The following is a 22,955-nucleotide window of genomic DNA, read 5'->3' as shown; positions in this document are numbered from 1 at the left end:
ACTGAAGAACTAAAATTCATTTGCAAATTTAACACCATTAATTTGGGCTTGAATAGGGACTGGGAGTGGCTGGTTCATTACAAAAGCAGCTTTGCCTCTCCTGGAATTGACACCTCCTCATCAATTATTGGGAGTGGACTACATTCACCCTAATCGAATTGGCCCTGTCAACACTGGTTCTCCACTTGTGAGGTAACTCCCTTCTCTTCATGTGTCAGTATATAATGCCTGCATCGGTAATTTTCACTCCATGCATCTGAAGAAGTGTTTTTTTACCCACGAAAGCTTATGCCCAAATAAATCTGTTAGTCTTTAAGGTGCCACCGGACTCCTTGTCATATTAACACAGTAATTCATGCTCACTCACGGCTTTTGGCTTTTTAGACAGGCATATATTCAGATTAACATAAATAAGGGGCCAAATTCTGTCCTCAGATATGCAACTCATGAGGAAATCCATTCATGAACATCTGAGGAGAAGATGTGGCTCGAACTCTGATTTCCAACAGAATATTGATAGACTGAAAATTTTTTAATTTGCCCAGCTGCTGAGATAAGCAGAAGCCCAGGTGCTCTACAGGTCAGAGGATTTCCACCTTTATTCTCTCCACTGATATGTCAGAACAAATTAAATTACTGAAAATCTTTACTGTGTCTAAAAGCAAAATCCAAATAAAGACATGGCACTACCAAGGTGTATGCTAAACTTCGCCAACCATAGAACTTGTTGTTTTCCACCTTTGTCTGTACATCCTCTACCTCAATTGCAGGACAGGTATCTTGTCTTCATACCTGTCTATAAAATTGTTCAGACTGTTGGTACTATACAAATAATCAACAATTAAAACTAAACTGCACTTAGGAAAATAAAATGGACACAACTGTTATGCAACTACTTGACTTTTTTTTACTGTGATTTGGCTTGCTTTCTAATTTGAACAATTCCCCTATCCTGGCTGTGCCTCCTAGTTCTTCACATGAATTAGTGAGGTCCTCGTGTATTTACAATTTAATTTTAAACACCTGTTGTGTCCTCCTTTGTGAAATTGATTCCTGCCTTAGTTCTTATCAATTCATTTTAATAATGTACTTTTTGGCTAGCACAGAAAACATGAAGATAAGAGACTTGAAGTGCGTAAATCAGTGTTTTACTGACCATTAAAAGAAATTATCCATGAAACTATCAGTAATTAACTCACATATCTCATTCCCTGCAAGAAGCCAGCTCTCCATGATAAATGTGACCATAGAATTGCTTAACATATTAAACCCTGAACTGGATCTGCTGAGAGACTTCCACTGCTTTTGGTCAAAGTTTTAAGATGTTTTCGAAGCTTATGATCCACGCTATTTATACTATGTGCTAAAAGTCCTCCAATGTGTGCAGCAGAGCATCATTGAATTATGAAACAGAATTAATTGATTACAAAGTCACTTTTCAGTTCCACTGTAAAAATGTACCACAAAATCAGACTATAACTACTACCTTATTTGAATTTAAGGTATAATATCCTCTGCATGCAAACTTCCACCCAGTGGGAGTGCGGGACAACAAGCCCAGAAACACTTCAGAGACAAATGAATTAGAAGGGCTATGGAGGCTAAGGAACTGATTTACACTTAAAACTTACTTTGGCATGGCTATGCTGCCAGTCCCCCCACCACCACCCAACCCCCAGAGTAGACACAGCTGACAGAGTGTTTCTGTTGGCATAGCTAATGTCATTTGGAGAAGTGGTGGTGTTACACTGGCAGAACAACTCCTGTTGGCATATGCTGGATCTACATTAGGGGGCTCTGTTGAGGTAGGCTCAGTAGTGTAGATATAGCCTAAGATGAGGTTTGTGAGGATGGGAAGAGTGATGGTTGAAGCAACTCTTAGGCCTGACTTAGACGCTTAGGGCTTGTCTACATGGTGGGGTGATGCACTCTATGAGTATGTGATTTTTAAACTGTGCAAATGTGTTCTGCATTAATTGGTCCATGTATCCTGCTGGTGCACTTTAGCATAGTGCTATTTGAAACAGTACTACATTAAAGCACACTAGGGATCCGTTAGTGTGCACCAGCAGGGTCTACACAGACCAATTAATGTGCAACACATTCGTACTGTTTAGAAATCACACCCCAGAAGAATGCATACCTTACTGTGTAGACAAGCCTAGATTGAGATCAACAGTGTCTTAACAGAAGCTCCTACTTTCTTCAAGTGAATATGTGGGAGAGGGAGATCACATTTGCTACAGACATTTTTCTTGGAGCTAGTTTTCTGTCATGAATAGCTGTGGGAAGAGTAGAGCATGAGCAGGGAGCTGATGTAGGGTTTCAAAGCTCTGCAGGGCTGCCTGCTCCACCTGTAAGACTTCCCTGATCTCACAAGTATTATGGCCTTTACTGCCACAGGCTGCCCCCTACAACAGCCTCACAGTCTCACCTTCTGCTCTCCTCTCTTACAGTCCCCGCAGGAGAGGATCTGCCATGCAGCAGTTTTAAACCCCCCTGGAGTGAGGCACTTTGCTCAATGGAACTTCCAAATACTGCAGGGCATCCACTGCCTCCTGCAAGCTCTTTGGGTCACTAAACGTAGTGTGGGCTTCTTTCTGCTACTGTACACCCCTTATACTACAGTTCCCCTCCTGGGGAGACCTATGCAGTTCAAAAGGCGCTGCATGCCTCCTCTCCTCTTGCACTGTGAGTAAAGCTCATGGCAGTATCCTCACCCCTTCCCCATCAAATTTTTTAAATACAGTCCCTGGGGCAGGGTTGCTCTGGACCTTAATTTATCCCTTTTAAAGGCAGAAGTTTGGAGGGAGGTACAGAAAATCTACAGAACTTCTCTTGTGGGGAAAACATAGGAAAAAATAGGCAAGAAAAAGAGGGCAGGAAGGTAAAATGTTTGTCAGTACAGCAAAAGAGCAGAAGAACCAATGCTTTGGGAACCTGTGTAGCTGCATTATCAAATGATAGGTAGGGACCTACGTATGACAATCCTTGAAGGAGAGAGCCCTCAAAGATTCTGAGAAGCTGCCTGTATCTTGTCTATGTACCTTCATGTTCTGGCTGCAACTTGCTTCCAGAGAGATTCTTGATCTCAGTAACATACTATATTATGCCAGCTACTGTATATTGTATCCCTCAGCCAGCCAGTTCTGTTCCACTTACACAAGTGAAACATGGGTATAGCTTTGATAAGAATTACAGCTCTCTGAATGAAGGCAGAAATAGGCTCCAAATGTGGGATGCGGGGAAAAGGAATGAACAACCACTTCTGACTACTGCCTCCATGCAATCTTTCCTTTGCAGGAAAAAGAATTCTGATTTTTACAAATGAGATTCTGTCAAGGTTCCTTCCCCACTCTGAACTCTAGGGTACAGCTGTGGGGACCTGCATGAAAGACCTCAAAGCTTATTCTGACCAGTTTAGGTTAAAAACTTCCTCAAGGTACACACTTTGCCTTGTCCTTGAACCCTATGCTGCCACTACCAAGCGTGTTAAACAAAGAACAGGGAAAGAGCCTGTTGGAGACGTCTTCCCCCCCAAAATATCCCTCCAAGCCCTACAACCCCTTTTCTGGGGAAGGCTTGATAAAAATCCTCACCAATTTGCATGGATGAACACAGACCCAAACCCTTGGATCTTAAGAACAATGAAAAAAGCAATCAGGATCTTAAAAGAAGAATTTTAATTAAAGAAAAAGTAAAAGAATCACCTCTGTAAAATCAGGATGGTAAATACCTTACAGGGTAATCAGATTCAAAACATAGGCAAAACCTTAAGTTACAAAAAGACACACAAACAGGAATATACATTCCATTCAGCACAGCTTATTTACCAGCCATTTAAACAAAAGGAAATCTAATGCATTTCTAGCTAGATTACTTACTAACTTAACAGAAGTTCTGAAGAGCATTCCTGACCTGGCCCCAGCAAAAGCATCACACAGACAGACAGAGCCTTTGTTCCCCCCCACCTCCAGCTTTGAAAGAATCTTGTCTCCTCACTGGTCATTTTGGTCAGGTACCAGCGAGGTTATCTTAGCTTCTTAACCCTTTACAGGTGAAAGGGTTTTGCCTCCGGCCAGGAGAGATTTTATAGCACTGTGGACAGAAAGGTGGTTATCCTTCCCTTTATATTTAGGACAAATTCAATAATGTAAAATAAATTTTTGAGAGAGTAGAAGCACTTCACCCACTTGATAAGTGGGGAATCAGCCTGACAACGGCAGTCAAACAAGTGCAGTGCTATGGAATCGGCTTACAAAGGTTCACCCCAGTTTCTACAATGGTAGGAGGTGGTTCTTCCATAATTTGATTACTGCCTAGCACAATTTAGTGAATGATGAGTACCCCAACTCCATAATAAATATAAATCAAGAAAAAAAACACAGGAAGTCGCATGGGAAACTTGATCGTGCCTGCAGTTTCTTGCTAAATTTTTGAGATGGGATAAAGTTGTCATTGAAATGCAGGCAGCAGCCTTGTGTTTGTAAACCAAAGCTCCTAAAGGAGGAAAACAAGATAGAAATGGATATTCTAACAATAGAAATCAGAACATACAATATGTTCCATAGTGGCATCCAGTGCAATAAAGAACAAACAGAGGATTATGCTGGCTGTAAGCAGATGGTGTACACTTGCCTCTTTTATCAGATTCATAAATCTGGGTCCAAAACGCCATGGCTTGTGTCTGTGGCACTGCAGGGAGCTGACAGTCATTTGGGAGGCACGCTGGGAGGCCACTGCTACCATGTAAACAGCATCATACATCAGAGCTGCTTCAGTCTGCATGAAAAACAGAAGGGGGTTCTTTAATTTACATCTTTCTTCCCCCTCCCCTTTTGTCATCTCAGAACGAACATCCTATTCTACTCATGAGAGATTAGGCTACTTCTTTTCTGCGACTCTCATGTGAGTCCAAAGTTAAAACAAGAGACAGGCCTTGTTTCTTATGCCTTGTGTTAATTTGTGCTACCAGGAATTGCTGAGCAAAATATTTAACAATCAGATGGAAGAGAAAGGAAGAGTGGTCTAGTGGTTAAGGCCCGGGAATAAAGAGATTCACATTTTATTCCCATCTCTGCTGTAGATTTCCTGTGTGATACCGGGGAAGTCATTTGGGGTGGAATTTTCACAAGTGCATCAGGCAAGATTTTGAAAAGACTAAGTGATTTAGGAGCCTCAGTCTCATATTCAGAAGTGCCTTAAAGTCTGATCTTTAAAGGTATTTGGGTGCCTAAAGATGCAGAGACTTGCCTAGTGAGATTTTCAAAAGTGCAATCAATCCCAATAGTTACTTCTCTATTTTCAGGTGCCTAAATACCTTTAAAATCTGTCCTTTAGGCACTTAGGCTTTTAGGCTCTTAAGTCTCATTAAAAGTCTATAGGATTTAGGAGCTTAAGTGTTTAGTCACTTTTGAAAATGGGACTTTGGCACTTTTGAAAACTTTACCTGAAGTGTTACTGCATGTCAATGGGACTTGTGTCACTGAGGAGTTTTTGAAAATCCCACCCTTACTCTCGGCCTCAGTGATCCCTTTATATAAAAGGGGAATAATTTTTACTCATCTCACGGGGATGTTGTCAGCATTAATTCATTAATATGCTACATTATTTATTATAAAAATACTGACTAATTCAGAAGTAAATTTGGGCCTAAGAAAAAACTAATGACTTTGCAGATGAGAAACTGGACTCCTTTATATTAACTACATAGCTAAACCATTTTTTATTCTTTTTCCCTGGTGTTCCTTTGGGAAATTAACAGATCTGATTCTTGTCTGTTTCATTTACCTAAGTAAATTACAATGGCATAAGTCTTTTCAGCACTGAAGGCTTTTGCTGGCAATGAAATGTGATCTGAATGTACTTGCTAATCTTAATATACTGCAGACAAGGAATCACTCCTGACACCCCTGGTCAGGCTCTGCACAAAACAAAGCTCCCACAATCAAAAATGTTATAAATGGCGAGATGCACTGCAGGAGACAATAGCTGTACTGTGGGCCAAGCGTCTTTAAAAGTTCCAAACAGATCCTGTTGACCAAGATCCTAATCCAAAGCCCCATGAAGTCAAGGGAAAGACTCTCATTAACTTCAATAAACTTTGGATCAGGCTTGAAATAAGGCTGACTAGGGCAAATTCATCTAGTGTTTGACTCTATTTCACTGGAGTTACACTCAGGATGAATTGGGCCTAGACAGTTTGAGGATTTCTGGTGGAAATGCTTCACAGCAGATCTCAGTTTTCATCACTATAATGGTCAGACTGTACCATTACTTCAAAATAAGATTCATATATCGTTTGCGAATGGCAGCATTGTCTGTGTTGGTACTGTTGGGTATGAAGCTGGAAATGGTTGATCAAAATTCACTGCTTTATAACTGTTAATATTCATCCATCTTGCTGTGTGACATTGAGCCAGTCACTTTACCTCTCTGACTCTACTTCCCCTCTGATCCTTTGTTCATTTCTCTATTTAATGCTCAATCATGTGGCTTTACTGAGGAATGAGAGGGCACCTTGCTTCACTGCATGGGCCCCCAATTCTGGGGTAGCTGTGCAAGGGGAACAGAAATCTCTGTGGGATCACGACATCTCCCGCATTGTGCACGTGGTCAGGAGAGAGTGGAGAATGGCTCTGCCTAGCTGCCCAAGTGCTCTGGGAGATGTATGCTGTGCCAGATATAGAGCTACTACTTATCTACTGGAGCAACCAAGTGGCAGATTGTGACATAATCCCAATAATCACCCCAGGTACATTCCTGGAAATGCAATTTGAGTGGGAAAGGCCGTACTGCTGTGAGGGTTGGTAAAATATGGCAATGGATTGTTGGTAAGAATCTGGTCCAGTGTTACAATCATCACCCTCTGATGGTAGTTGATGGCCTATGTGAAATAAGTTGGTTTGTTCTTCTTCAATTTTTAATTTTTTCAATGAAAAGGCCAAACTTTGTGTTGGCATTGAGACTGCGACTGCTTTCTCACCACTAGTAGCCAGGGCTATCCTACCAGGGTAGTGCAAGCTTCAACTGCTGCCCGGCTAAACCTGTTCTCTGGTTTGACAAATTAACTTAGTAGTCCTGTGAGCTGCCTGCCATTCATTTAAAAATACAACCACATGGAAAAGTCATAAAAACCAAATCAGGGATGTGCATTGCTTGGGTGTTAGAGACATGGCTATGATCTCATGGACACTAATCAAAAAGTGACAGTTTTATCCAGGTTTCACAGTACAAAAATGATTGTGATCATCACAAAAACATTTTGCCAGCTGCTAGTCAATGTGGACTAGAATGAGCTGATATTTTGTAGAAAACATTACATTAAAAAAAAAGGCTACTCTGCATTCACAACAACAAACATGAGTATATACAGACACTTCTAGTTGGCTAGCCTGAGATCTATGCATTTCCCAGAAAGATCTCAAAGCATCTGTGTAGTTAAAGCCATTCCAGTGTTTCCATGTAACTTTTGCCCTTAATATGGGTTTTTCTACAAAAAAATGATAGCATCCTACCTCTTCTACAATAGTTAGGCAAAATAGGATAAATCAGGGGCAGAGATTCAGCCTTTGAATTTCTCATTATTTTTTATTTTAATATTTTATTTAGATGATTGCACAGAGATCCAGGTATCTCATTGTGAGCATCTTTCCATTTTCCCCACATCATGCAAATGCCATTTTGTGAACTAGAAGGGACAAATCTTGCATTAATATTAGAAAGTTTAATCATTCTCCTGATAATGTGTAACTTGTCATCTCCTCACTGTCTAATGAATTACAGCAGTCATTGGCAATCCCTTGAGGCTGAGGATGATCTCTTTCACAGGTTATATGTTCCATGAGTCCTTGGAGGTGACTGAGGAATCCCATCCTTGAGTCACAGGCTCGTTGGCACACATTGCAGGTGGTGCTGGAAGACAGGGTTGGGCCGTCATTGCTGCATGATAGTTGTCTTTCCTTTCTTACCGCAGTATTGTAGGTCTCTACCTAACTAAATAAGTGAACTTGCTATGAATGTTTAAAGTAAGCACAGCTGATTAGTAACCTTGTCTGATTATATTGTCTCAAGACATCTGAGCAAATTTGGACATATGGAAAAGGAAGGTTCTGCCTAATAAAAGAAGAGATCTAAACTCTGTCTTAGACCCCAATCCTGAAATCAGATCTGTGTGGGTGAATGGCTCTGCCTGCACGTATCCTATTGCAGGACTGGGGCCTTACATTGTAAATTCCTAGGGGCAGAGACACTATCTACTCCATCTTGTATATTGCTGTAAGGACACTATCAAAGAATTTTTTAAAAATTTTGCTGAAGATAGATGATCTGGGAAATTCTCTGTAATGATTAGTGTGTTTCAAAATTACACCAGGAAACATTTTGTAATAAAGTCTGGTTCCATACTGCATCCCACATCATTCAATTCATGTTAAGAATGTTATCAGATGTTGGAAAACAATGCCAAAATCCAGAACCATGTTCATCAGACTTAATCAATTCAATTGTTTTTATTTTTTCTTTTGATCCTTTGAAGGGGAACATTCCCCCTGCTCCCATTTCCAACAACATGATACCTTTCACTTATCTCTAAATTACATCTTCAAAGCCAGAGTGTTTCTGTAGATGATCGGAATGGAGAAAGAAGGCACTTTTCCAATTTAAAAATGCTATTACCTGCCTACACATACAGTATCTTTCCTTGCAGATTACTAATACTATACCTCTCTGGAAGTTTTTATCTCCTCTTATATTAATCAAATTTTGAACTTTCTTAGAGAAATGAGACTGCTGCAAGTGCATTTGACAAGAGAGAGATAAATGATAAGTGCGAAGCACCTTGTCAGAGTGCTTTGTAACTCATCTATTCACGTGAGTGTTACTGATTGTCACATGGCTAACTTCAGCATTGATTAAAGGAACAAATTCACTACCGTGGTCAAGAAAGCAATAAATAAATAAATAAATAAATAAATAATTTAAAAATGCGTCTTTACCTCTGTGGATTCTCTTCCAACATTTGGAAAATGGAGTAGGTGGAAAAGCAAATGGGAAACTTCTACATCTGCTTAAACTTGGTTAAACTTTCGACAGTGCACACTGAATTCTATCCTATATTCCTATTCATGTGAATATTCCCATTAACTATTTATGTAAGTAAGGGCTGCAGTAGTGGGCCCATAATGCTTGGGGAGATGTTGGACACTAAATTACACTTTAATTTTGTTTCTTAAGTGTCTTCCTTTGCTGTCCCTTGCTTTCTTCCCCTCTACTGATCCAGATAAATATGGGGAATTAAGAACAAAACATCTGTGTTTATCCTTGGATTGGAATAGAATTGGAAAGGCCTCTGTAGTCATCTGCCACAAGTCCATGCTGTGGTTATTCACTTACTGTCATCATGCCATCCAGGAGGCCAGTTTCTGGTTTGGGCGGTGCCTGCAGTCGTTCCATCGACCACTTTTCAATAACTGATGTAACCTGTGGATTGTCAATGTTGAGCAGGCGAAACCCGGTCATGTTTACTCCACTGTATCTGTAGGGTTCCAGATCTAATGCAAATAGATCCTAAATCATCATTTAAAAAACAAAAAACAAAACACATTTTCAAGATGCTGTATTATTTTTAGAGCAAACTATTTGTCAGTTACAATCAAAGACTCTTGAAGCCTATACAATTTTTTGTCATTTTCAATCAAATGCTAGTATATTTTTTTCCATTGTATCTCTTCCCTCCGCACTCCTGCAAACAATAGTGACAACATTTGTGAATAGGCTTTTTTTACAAATCTCGTACCTGGTTTGTTGGAACATAAAAATCTGTTCCCCACAACAGCACTTTTCTACAAGAAAGCTGCACTTCAGTATCTGGTTTTGATTTATCAGTCCTCTCATAATGTTACAGTTATCACAAACCAACATGAAGAATTGGTTGTCCAAAATTAAGTATACTTCTCAATCCTGGGAATGAAGATTCCGGATGTGGAGAGTAATACAATTTTATGACTTGTGAACCCCATTTTTCTCCTGCCCTGCCAGCTACAGGTAACTTGCTGTCAGTGTGTCTAATGTATGTGTCAGGCCAGTGCAGAGTAACTCCGTGTGCATTAGACACTTGAAGTTTTCAGTTTCAAAAAGAATGAGTATTGTAAGTGACATAATTCCATGATACTTTTCAAAACTAATGTCCTGCAATGAAAATGTAAGATGTGCTTGCTAGAGCTAGTTTGCATTTCAGAACAAAATCTTGCTGGTATCAGCAGACCAGTGAAGCAACAAATGATCAGGTCATGGCTATGTATTGTTATCACCCTTAAAGTGTCAACATTTACAACATCACAGCGATTTCTTGCTCTGAGTGTAGGGGACATACAGCACTGCCTCAGATATTGTAGCATGCCAACTGTCTGGTAAGTGTTGACTTTTTAAAGTTGAATTTACTAATCTTTCACAAAGGAGGGAAGCCCACATCCAGTCTTAAAATGCGGTGTGTATTTTTGGGGGGATTAGGGTGAGTTGCATGGGAAGTTTTTCAAGATCCTGTTTGAAGTTCTAAACATTCAGGGAAAGATGTGCATTTGGCATCCGATGGAGTAACTTCAAGAGTCAGGACGGATTTCACTTCAACATAAATGTTTAAGCGATACAAAGAAATAACCAAGTTTATCCATAGGAAGTGACATGCACCCAACACTGTAGGCTGTGTGCCACTAATCTGCGTTCTCTCCTTTGCCTGCGGTTTAAAATGAAAACGGATCTCAATCTTAGATTTCAAGAATAAATGTGTGATATATTTAATGAAAATTCAAATATTCATATAATAAAAGAAATATGAGGGCTCTTCTTCTGTAAGCCTGAAACATTCTTGTAGTTTCATGTTTTTGTTTCCTTATTAAATACAACTTTTTTTAGCCATAAGTTTTATTTGTCAAACACTTGGTGTCACAGAGCACACACCAGCCTAATCCACCACAGCTGCTGACCTGCTGTTGAAGGACCTTGACTATCTTCTAGTTGCAGCACAGATGACAAACTCGGAGCAGAGGGAATGGAAAGAGAATAATGTTATAGGTCCTGATTCAGCAAAGTATGTTGGCATGTGCTTGACCCCCATTAAGTTGGACTTAAACACACGCTTAAAGTCAGGCAGGTGCTCAAGTTCTTTCCTGAGTAAGGACTGATTTAAGCATGAGCTTAAAGGCTTTGCTGAATTGTGGCTTTAACACGGACTGTGCAGAACAAGAGATGGCGCTTCATTTAGAACATAAAAAGAAATGGAGTACTTGTGGCACCTTAGAGACTAACAAATTTATTAGAGCATAAGCTTTCGTGAGCTACAGCTCACTTCACAAAAGCTTATGCTCTAATAAATGTGTTAGTCTCTAAGGTGCCACAAGTACTCCTTTTCTTTTTACGGATACAGACTAACATGGCTGCTACTTTGAAATCTAGAACATAGCAACTCAACCCCAAATGGGGAAGTTTGGATTTGCTCCAAACTTGAATTTCTGATCTCAGGCCCATTTCTGTAGGGCTAACGCAAAACCCTATCCCAACACCCCCCTCCTCTGCCAAATCTGAACTTAATTATTTGGACTCATCTCTTACCACAGCACTTCCTCAAATGTGATTTTATTAATGGGCATTTCATTTTAATTATTTTTATGGAGAACAGTAAGAATTAGTGGGGGAAAGTGTTGGCCAGTGCTGCCAATTTTGACAGATTCTTCAGGACATCTCCACCACAAAATAGTGGCTCCTGCAGTAATAATAATACTTAGTAACTTTCTTGTGTTTTTCATCTGTAATAGCGACACTCAAAACTTAGAGGGAGATGCAAGATTTCAGCTGTCTTCACTGAAATAGGAGAAACAATGTTATTAGCAAAACTCTCAGTATTTCTTACCAGTGTTGTAAAAAAGTAGTGATAATATTCGGTCATCATTCCCATGGAAAGAATCTGTTGAAAAAGAAAGTCAAAGGGTGAAACTGATGTTCTAAATAAGAAATAGCCTGCGTTGACCTTGTAGTAGGGGCTTTCAGTGATTAAGGTTATTTCACTGTCTTTTGAAGAGCACAGGATCAACTTGGAACTATAGAATGCAGTTTACATTGACTACAATGAAAACTGCACTTTTCTTAAGAAGCAACATGTGATTTTTGATTAAAACTAAAGATTTTCATTACCTCTCCTCAAGAAAGAGAACAAAGATTGAAAAAGTTTAGGGAAGGGAAAATAGGCTTGATATTTGGAATGTGGGGGTGGTGTTAAAAGAAGTGTGCTGCTGCTTAGTCTGGAATGGAGATGCTTCGGAGGGAATGTGATTGAGGCATACTAAATGAAGGGGAGAAAATACTGATTTGACAGTCCTTAGAATGGGAGAAAAAGACACTTAGTGAATGTGTATGGCAGTAAACTTGACAGACACAAGAAGAAATGATTCTTTAAATAACACACAGTCAACTTGCATTCAATTCTGCAGGAGGTCACCAAAACAAATAATGCAAAAAAAAAAAAAAAATAAAGGATCTGGAGTAACTCTCCAAGTGCTAATACAGTCTGAAGCTAATCAAACAGAGACAGTGTTTCAGTGGTAATTAAGCTTTGTTTAAACACAAGCTGATTACCTTTGTGAGTTGAGGAAGGAATTCTTTTTCTGCCCATGTGATTAAATTGGTCAACTGGTTAGGGTACATTAGAGGGTGACCACCTTTGTTAGATGGAAATAAGGGAAAACGACATGAAAAATAAGGGACAACCCTTTATTTTTTAAAAAAAGGAGAACTTGTGGCACTTTAGAGACTAACACATTTATTAGAGCGTAAGCTTTCGTGAGCTACAGCTCACTTCATCGTCTGTAGCTCACGAAAGCTTATGCTCTAATAAATGTGTTAGTCTCTAAGGTGCCACAAGTACTCCTTTTCTTTTTGCGAATACAGACTAACACGGCTGCTACTCTGAAACCTGTCTTTATTTTAAGAGACTCTTTAGGGAAACACCATTTCCCTTAACATATCACATGTTTTTTCTCTCAAGTGTACATTTCTACTGCCCCCAGCTGGACAATGCAATCACCATAAACTTCAATTTAATGTTTAAAATGGTACTTATTAGTTTTAGTACATTTCAATACATCTTTGGTTTTTTTTAATCAATTCACAAAACTCTTAACATGTACAAGTTAAATTAATTTTAATTTGAAGTTCAGCCTTAACAGAATCAATATTTAGGAGGTTTCTACAATCTCTCCAAATCTGTTTGTAAAAGGAAAATATTCTTTCCACTGCTGCATTTGAGGTACAAATGCACATAATAAATTCTTCCTTGTATTTCCTTACTTGTGTTTCAAGTGCAAAAACACAGGTCTGGGTTGGAGAACCTTCTGAACATTTAATATCATGTTTTAACAGGCAAAGTCTCAAACAAGAAGCCACATCCATGATTTTTATTTCAGGTGTGAAAATCAGTGCAGTCTTAGGACAATATAAAAGGAGAACTTTCTTTCCTTCTTTCGCTTTGTGGTTAAGCTTTTGTTAAAAAGACTAGGTTTCTTCAAGCTGAATTCTACACCGAAAGCAAGGTTTAACAAACAGTGATATTGTTTAGTGTTGCTCTGCAAAGATTTGATTCAACCTTTCCTTACTCATGTGGCAAATCAATGAAATAAAAGAGCCAAAGGACATCTGATAAAATATCGGAGGGGTTCTCACCCTAGTGCATTACAGGAATGGGGGTAGGGCTATCCTTCCTTTGAGGCTTCAGGAATCGGCTGCTACTGCAGCTATGATACCAAACTAGTGCCTCTCCTAACCTGGAGAATTGGATCATATATAATTAAAATGTTAGTACTGACCCATGTGTAATGGGATGTTCCACATTCTCAGTTCTATTTCTTTTGCATTTATGTCCACATCGACCCACACAGTACAGTAAAGTGGCTCAAGTGCATTTTCTTCTGTAGGATTGTGTTGGGAGAACTAATTGTGACATGAGAGCTAGTTTCTCATCTACATCAATGTGGTAGCACAGGCTCAGAATAAACATTATTCAGACCTGCTCTCAGCAAGGCTAAGATAAGTGGTATAAATAGTATCTTTAGAATATTTATAATAAATGTTTGTATAGCTGTTTGGCATACCAGGGCTAATAACATTCTTTAACATGCCCAAATTCTCTTGTGTAGACAAGGCCTCTTGTCTATACCAATTGTCTGCTAGTGCAATTCCTTGGTACAAATAGAAAAGAATCTGTACTCCTAAAATTGCTGGTAAATAATAAAAACAAGTCAGCATGCATCCAAGATGGCTGATCCACTTCCAACTGCTAAAAATGAGCCAGAAGTTAAGTATTTCATTTAATCACTTCATTGAATTTATATTTCAGGAGAATTTTTTTATTTCTTATGCTAATTTATTACTTGTGAAAGGAGGCAGATTGACAGTCCTGGAGACTGATGTCCTTTATATACCATATTTGTGTATGACAGCAAAAAATGCAAACTTTGCCAAGACATCCTCCCAGTGTGACCCAGTCTGACTCAGTTCTGGGCCTGAGGTACTTTCCTCTCTATGCCAGTTCAGTCCCTAGTGCTGTATTCCTTTATAAATCCTCTAACTCATTTGGTCCCCCACAAAAAGTCCACAATCAATTTATTTTATTAAGTCAATATAAAAGCAAAAACATATGCATTTTCAAAATTTACATATTTACATTAAAATTATTTATTATGTATGGTTTCAATTTAGCCTTGAGAGAGAAAAGCAAACATGAGGCTTTGATGAACACAGCATTCCCATTCCAGTGTCTAAAAGCAGAAGCGTGAGATGCAATCTGCATAAAACACTGAGGTCCTTAAGATACTGAGACATTTAGGCCCAAATCCACGAAAGGACTTAGGCACTTAAATGAGAAGTTAGTTCAAAATGTAGGTGCCATTGAGATCCTCAGAACCCTGGCTTGGTTGCCACCTAACTGAGTAAACACCTAAAATCCTTTGGTGCCTAAATTTCCCCCTAGGCACCTAAGTTTCTGCCACTGGATGTGTGCACAATGCCTCACTCTAGGTGCCCAGATGCCTGAGCCCCAGCAGGATCCTCGAACCAGGTGAGATAGATGCTGCCCTTTGTATCTCAACTGTGGGGCCCACTTTGGTAGGCATGTTCTGAGCACTCCTACTGGATTAGGGCACACACCAGGCCAGTGATAGTGCCACCGCCTCCTTTATAACTTTTAGCCCAGTGGTTGGAGCACTCATATGGGAGACCTTGGTTCAGTTCCCTTCTCTGCCTGTGGGGAGAAAGGATTTGAACAGGAGGTCTTCCACCTTTCAGAGTGCTCTAACTGCTGACATATGTTGTTTTGAAGTAGGGCTCCCTCACTCTCTTATTGGAGCTGTTCCGTTTGTATAAATAGTCATTGGAGCAGGGGGAATGGACCCTGGGCCTCCCATCTGAGTGCCCAATCACCAGGCTACAGAATCACTCTCTCTCTGGCACAATTGCTATTTAAGCATTTATACAAAGTGCAACAGCTTGAATCTGAAAGACTGACAGGTACCCACATCTGAATATCCCATTGCTCAGTCGATAGAGCACACTCCTGAGAGGTGGGAGACATCTGTTCACATTCTTTCTTCCCATCAGACAGAAGGGGGAAATAAATCCATGTCTCCCAGATCCGGGGTGAGTGCTCTAACTATTGGGCTAAAACTTATGAGAGATGGCACCACTACCGCTGCCTCTGGCATTTCTTGCAAAAAATAACTTAGATGTCTAGCTCCAGGTGAGGGCTCAATGTTGGATCTCAAGCAGAAGTAAACACCTCCCTCCAGCCTGCACTTATGCAGCAAATTCCCTGAGAGGGATGTGGCTTAGAACAGACCTCTGATTGGCATCTGCTATTGGGTAGCTTAAATGGGGAGCCATCCAGCATACTAGCTTTTGTGGATGCCATTCTTAGGCACATATTTCTCTCCATACAATGTATAGGGAGCCTGGACTCAAGCTTTGTGGATTCCAGTGATTTTTCTATGCACCCAAAAGTTAGGTAGTGTGATGCTGAGCATTACAACACGTAAATATCTTTGTGAATCCAGACGTTAGAGGCAGAATGGAGAGAATAACCTAGTGAACAGTGAACCAAGAGATGATATGAGTAGGAAAATGCTACACTACACAAACCCTTGAAGTACAGTTCCATTCTGAAAAGTGGATCATCAGATCTTCCCCCTGTGTGTGTTCAGAATGATATTTGTGGACTAGCATTACAAAAATAAGTTTGTATTGCTTTTTAGTCCTTTTAGCCCTACAGAATCAAAACAACAAAGATGAGTGAGGTAGAATCTATTCCGTGTCCATAAACAATTCTGTTGATGCACAAGTTATAGTCAGTTACACATGTGCAAACCCACTGACAGCAATAGTTTTCCACAGATGTCACTAATGGCTTAATTTGGCTTACAGCTATTTATCCCTGGTGATTATACACAAGAGAAAAGAAACAAATTTGACTTTCAAGATCCCAAGTTGACACTGGAGCTAGAACAAGCATCATTTTACTTGTAAATTGATTCACATTTGAATCATTAAGATAGAAGGAACATGGAACTCTAGAATGCCCTGTTAATTATATCACTTTTCATAGTAGAAATGCACTTCATAGAAATATTAAATCCCATGTAATTTAATATGAACACCATTGGCAGTATATACAAATACCTACTAACTATAATGATTTAAAAAGTCAGTCTACAAAGCTGCCTTGGATGACAAAGAGTAAATAAGTACTGAGATGGAAAGAGTGAGATCCAGTAGGAATTTTTATCTGCCGAAGTCTGCACCCCAGTCAAATAAGTCCACTGAAGTGAATGGAAAGACTCCCACTGAATTCAATAGGCTTAGAATCAGGTCTATAACAAAGGATATTAGGTGGACTACCGACAAGCAAAGAAGTGCAGTCAAGAAATGAAAAAAATAAAGCTTAATCAATGTAATACTTTTTGAATTTAAAAAAATAATGGCATTGCTTTTCAAAGTGAGAGAGTAAATATACATAAGTAGCTGAAGTGAGAATTACAGAACGTCAATTTGCAGTGTAAAATGCTATATTTCGTAATAATGAATGTGATTTTACTCTTGTTCTATTCAGAATTGGGCCCTGTTGCTGCAATGAACTCTACGCAGTCTGACCCCTCTGCTCACATGGTACTCACTAGGATCTAAATCTTAAGCAGTAATAATCATCACTCCTTGTAGTCATTAAAGATGATAAAACTCGGCAGTTCTATAGCACTTACATACTATAGTGATGTGTTATTAAAAAACACCCTTAAATAGACAGCTAAATAGGATGTTTTTCATCCACAATCTCAAAGCACTTTACAAAGCGAGTAAGCATTATTATCTCCATTTTATGATTAAACTGGTTCCCAAGTGAACTTCCCAATAAAGGAGAGTGTACTCTAATTACTTTTTGGTACCCTTTTTCAACAGTTGTATAGTAATCTTTGTTTGCAAGTAATTGGTTTCTATAATAACAACTATGTTTTATTATTAAAGTGAATGTAGTCCTTGTGAACAGAGCCAAATTATTTCAGTTTTTATTTTTGGGACATATACAATCCAGAAAGCAGTCACTAAAGTTTTCTTATACCATAGCAGTTACTTATGTTCTTCCCCTCTGAGCTGAAGGGACCACTTTTGAGGCAAGAGAACAGTGTAGCCTTTATGTCAGTTCAGTCCTGAATTTCTCTGCAGAGATGGACAACTATTCATAATTATGTAGACTATAAGGTCTTTGGGGCATAGGACAATCTTTTTGTTCTGTGTTTGTACAAAATCTATCACAATGGATCCTGGTCCCACTGGGACTCCTATATGTTACTATTGCTAATAATATGGTAGCACCCAAAGGCCCAATCACGTTTGGATCCCTTTGTACTAGATCTAATATTCACAGATAGGTAGACATGATCCTGGCCCCAAAGAGAAAGACAGAGCAAGTGACCATAACAAATAAGAGGAAAGACAGAGTTAATGGGAGCCATGAGTGTTATTGTGAGGGGTTAATATCTAGACAACTGCCCACAAGAAACTAGACTCAGACTGCTAATTTCTTTCATGTCCATCTCTGACCAACTATGCAATGAGTGATGAATTTGAACGAATATATTACAGATTAAAGATTCTGCACCCTCTTTGCTAATCCCCTGAGTCATCCAGTCCTGTATAAACCTATTATTTAGATAAAACCCTTCTTAAGAGAAGGATCACTGGCTAGATATGAGAGATTACATGTTGAACTTGCCAAGATTATTCTGTTGACCTTTGATGGCAATACTTAAAAAGTTAAATTAGTATGGTCTTCAGATGGAAAACAGCGTTATGAGTAATAGGTAAATGTAGCCATGAAGAATAGATGAGGCTTTGCTGAATTGTAGTTGCAATTGCCAGTAACATTAAACTGACAGAGTGTTGCAGAATCAAAATGACAACAAATTAATCCATTAATTTTAATGGATTCCCATTAACCTGAATTCTTATATCCCGGCTACATTTAGTGCACAGTTTCTTTAGACAATGTCAAAGGAAGCTCTTATGAATGCACTGAGGTGCTGCTTAAGATTTTTATAATTGAATGGGTGCCATAGGTGACCAGTTTTCCAGAGGCCTTTTTTTTTTAAAACTACTTTTAATTTCTGTTGCTGGGGACTGGATGGTTTAAGAATTTGTAATGAAATAAAGATCCTTTCACCTCTAAATCACCCCGATCAGTGGCAAATGAAATTGTTACATATTTGGTGTCTGTTTGATAGTGCACCTGAAATTAGTTTGGCCTTCTCTCTGTAGTTCCCAGACGACATGTGTACATCCCAAAAATCTCAACCACAACTAGCACTAATCAGTACCCTGTTTTGTAATCTCAGCAAAGTACCCAATGACTTTGAGGGCCAAATCCAAAGACAATTGAAACTAATGGAACGATTATCCTTGAATTCCACAGGCTTTGTTTCAGACCACGAATGTGCATGAAGACTGACCTGTCTTATCATTCACAAAGACAGTCCTTTCAAGTCTGGTTATAGGCACTCTTGGCCTGATTCATCATCTGCTTGTACCTTTTGTAGTCATTTAAATCAGTTCAAAGTGAGGGTAAATTGCTACCAGATCTGAACTGCAACATTTCATGCCCACTTTGCACTATTGTAAAATAACTACACAAGGCACAGGGCAATGGCAAATCAACCTTACTGTCAAGTTGTATGGGGAAGCCTGGGCTATTAATCAAGTACTTCCTGTTAATCAGGAACCTTTCATTAGAATAAATAAGCAAATTAATCACAAAAATCTCCATTTTCTAGCAGTTTCATATAGTACTTTACTTATTAAAGGACAAAATCAAATGTTAGGAAATTTCAAAAACTTCTTGTGATATTTCTCTAAAAGAATGCTATCAAAATAAGCAGCAGAATTTCCCTACGTTGCTGTGACATGTAAAGCACAGGGATGAAAATGTGGGTCCACTGAAATCACCCAAGTACTTTAAGCAATCCACATGTAAATTTGCACTACTGCAAGCATGTTGTAAACCTTGTTAAATTTTAATAGACAAAATATGTTTAGTAACTGGGTGTAGAGTGAATCAACACAGTGACTTCTCACTTCTGCACACCTCCTTGGGCCTCATTACTGAACACAAACATGGTGGTTCCATTGTACCACAGCTCCTAACAGATATTTGACCACCTTACAAAAGCACCTTATAATTTAGCACTGTCAGCAACCTCTGCACAAGATTAGGGGCAGGGGGAGACTTGAACTAACCAGACATTTCTGGAAAAACTAATATGGCAAAACACAAAATTTCCAGTGAATTCTCGGAATATATTGGGGACAACTTTTCGTCCAGAAAATGGAGGAAGTGACAAGGGAGAGAGCCATTTTAGATTAGATTCTGATCACCAGGGAGGAAATGGTAGAGAAATTGAAGGTGGAAGGCAATTTGGGTGAAGGTGATCATGATGATTTCATTATTTTAAGGAAAGGAAGGAATGAGAGCAGCAGAATAAGAACAATGGACTTCAAAAAAGGAGACTTTAACAAACTCAGAGAACTGGTATGTAAGGTCCCATGGGAAGAAAAATCTTAGGGAAAAAGGAGCTCAGGAGAGCTGGCAATTTCTCAAGGAGTCAATATTTAAGGTACAACTGCAAACTATCCTGATTTGAAGGAAGCATAGAAAGAGGCCAATATTGCTCCATCTGCAGCTCTTTAGTGATCTGAAAATCAAAAAAGAATTCTACAAAAAGGAGAAATGGATAAATTGCTAAGGAGAAGTAGAAAAGAATAGCACAAATGTGGGAACAAAATTAGAAAGACTAAGGCACAAAACAAGTTACACCTAGCAAGGGACATAAAAGGCAATAAGAAGAGGTTCTTTAAATATATTAGGAGTGAGGAAAGAGGAAGGAAAGTGTAGATCCTCTATATAGCAGGGAAGGAGAGCTAATAATTGATGGCATCAAGAAGGCTGAGGTATTTAATGCCTATTTTCCTTCAGTCTTCACTAAAAAGTTTAATGGTGACCAGATATATCACACAATTAATATTAAAAGCAAGAGGGAAGGAATGCAAGCCAAAATAAGGAAAGAACAAGTTGAAGAATATTTAGATCAGTTAGATATATTCAAGTCAGCAGGGCTTGATGAAATTCATCCTAGGGTACTTAAATAACTAGCTGAAGAAATCTCAGAACTGTTATCTCAGAACCACAGTTATCTTTGAGAACTTCTGGAGGATGGGTGAGGTCCTCGGAAGACTGGAGAACCTATCTTTAAAAAAAGGGGAAAAAAGAAAAATGGAGACATATAGACCAGTCAGCGGTATGTTTAGTCTTGAGAAAAGAAGACTGAGGGAGGACCTGATAACAGTTTTCAAATATGTTAAGGGCTGTTACAAAAAGAATCATGATCAATTGTTCACTGAAGGTAGGACAAGAAATAATGGGTTTAATCTGCATCAAGGGAGATTTAAGTTAGATATTAGAAAGTTTTTTTTTACCTCTGAGGGTAGTTGAGCTCTGGAAAAGGCTTGCAAGGGAGGTTGTGGAATCCGCGTTATTGAAAGTTTTTAAAAACAAGTTGGGCAAACACCTTTCAGGGGTGGTTTAGTTTTATTTGGTCCTACGTCAGTATAGGGGGCTGGACGTGATGACTTCTCAAGGTCCCTTCCAACTCTACATTTTTATGATTCTATGATAGAGGTATGGAATAAAATACATTGACAGAGATTATCAATGCTTGCTTACATATTGCTTATTCATTGTCAGTGCTATTATTCAATTTCATGAGCATTAAGTTACTCATTAATCAAATAATTAGCTGCATTATCACCACTCTATTTCCCCAGGTTATAAAAATAAGCCTTATTAAATACATCTCATCCACATCCCCTCAATGCTAAATGTTCTTATGATAATATAGAATGAGAGAACCATACTATGTAAATCCAGAGTACAGTAACTCCACAGACTTAAATCAAGCTATTTTAGATTTACACTGGTGGAATTGAGTAACTCGACTGCAATCCATGGAGTTTACCCTTTCCTGAATACGCACTTCGCTATAATTGAGTGTAGAATTTGGCTCCAAATGTACATAAGTTTAGAGAAAATGCTATATTCTATAAAATACTTCAATTAGAAAATAACTCTAGTATCTAATTATTCCACTTTGTGCCATCATACACATTGCTAAAACTTTGAACAAATACCTGTCCTTTTAAGTAAGTGACCTAAGTGTCACTATAACCTGCTGACCAGAGTGTGGTACATGTTTCCCTGTGTGCTTGATCCACAGAGGATGAAAGTTGTACAGCCACCAGTTACAGTGCCTGGCTCTTTAAGCTGTGGAGGCTAATGCTCTTAATTCTGGAAGTCCCTGCTTCAGTCTCATGAATGTCAACAAAGATGGTCGTTGACACAACATCAAGGATTTTTTCAAATTACGTATGTATAGCCTCATATCTCAAATTATAATTTAGCTTCTAGGGATCTGCCCAATCTCTCCCTGTCTCAGTGTCTGCTGGATGTAGAGACTCCTCAATGCACCCAGCATGCACAGCCACAGAAAGTGCTCACTCTTCCAGTGGGGTACTGTGCACATAGATACAGCTATCTAATGCTGGCTTATATTGCTTCCTAAACCTGCTCCATTTAAATGATATATGGCATTAAGGTATTTGTGAAAGACATGGTGAGATGCACTGAGCAGCCCATGGCTGATGGCATGGCATCAGCCCTTTGGCTGATGGCTTAAACCCAGGGATAGGATTTTGCCCAGCTGACTGATCTAATTTAGCTAGAGAAAACATTTTACAGGAGCCATGTGACCAGAAAAGGAAGTCTTCCTGGTTGACTGTTTCTTTTAAGTTCAGTAAGAGAGAAAGGGATCACAGATCTGAACATCTCTTCCCCTTGCTCCCAAGCCCAGATGGTGATCTGGACGAAAACAGCCCCACTTAATCATGGGAATTCCTCCATTAGGAGTGGGAGTAGGGCCAAAGCTACTTAGGATATGTCTATAGTGCAGTTGTGCCGCTGTAGTGCCAAAGTGTAAACAATTCCTACAGCAAAAGAAAGGGGGTGTTCTGCCATTGGTGTTAATCCACCTCTCACAGAGGCTGTAACTAGGTCAGCAGAAAAATTCTTTCATCGACCTATTTGAGTCTACGCTGGGGTTTAGGTCAACCTAATTCCAGTGCTCAGGTCGCAAAATTGTTCACAGCCCTGAGCAACATAGCTAGCCAGTCTAATTTTTAAGTGTATACCAGGTCTTAGATAAGTGGGACCAGGCTTCCACCTACCAACCAGTGACTGGGGGATGAGTACTGAAATGGTAGATTTTTTTATCTTAAAAATAATTAAAAGTTCTGTGTTTCATTTCCATTTTCTCCCAACC

At 39.2% G+C, this 22,955-nt stretch overlaps 1 protein-coding gene across 3 annotated transcripts in view; it reads right to left on the bottom strand.

Annotated features, from left to right (window-relative positions):
- Positions 1-22,955, bottom strand: part of GRIK1 (glutamate ionotropic receptor kainate type subunit 1) — a 227,820-nt gene that overhangs the window by 72,804 nt on the left and 132,061 nt on the right. For all 3 annotated transcript variants that reach the window (XM_043508822.1, XM_043508817.1, XM_038415686.2), the window contains exons 5-7: positions 11,906-11,959; positions 9,394-9,567; positions 4,639-4,782 (exon numbers count right to left, since the gene is read on the bottom strand). In XM_043508822.1, coding sequence (XP_043364757.1) covers positions 4,639-4,782; positions 9,394-9,567; positions 11,906-11,959 — 372 coding nt within the window. The remainder of the gene's footprint in view (positions 1-4,638; positions 4,783-9,393; positions 9,568-11,905; positions 11,960-22,955) is intronic.

Source organism: Dermochelys coriacea, chromosome 1 (genome assembly GCF_009764565.3).
Source record: "Dermochelys coriacea isolate rDerCor1 chromosome 1, rDerCor1.pri.v4, whole genome shotgun sequence".
Taxonomy (NCBI): Eukaryota; Metazoa; Chordata; order Testudines; family Dermochelyidae; genus Dermochelys; species Dermochelys coriacea.
The sequence above is the reverse complement of the archived record's forward strand: the minus strand, read 5'-3'. Positions and strand labels throughout refer to the sequence as shown.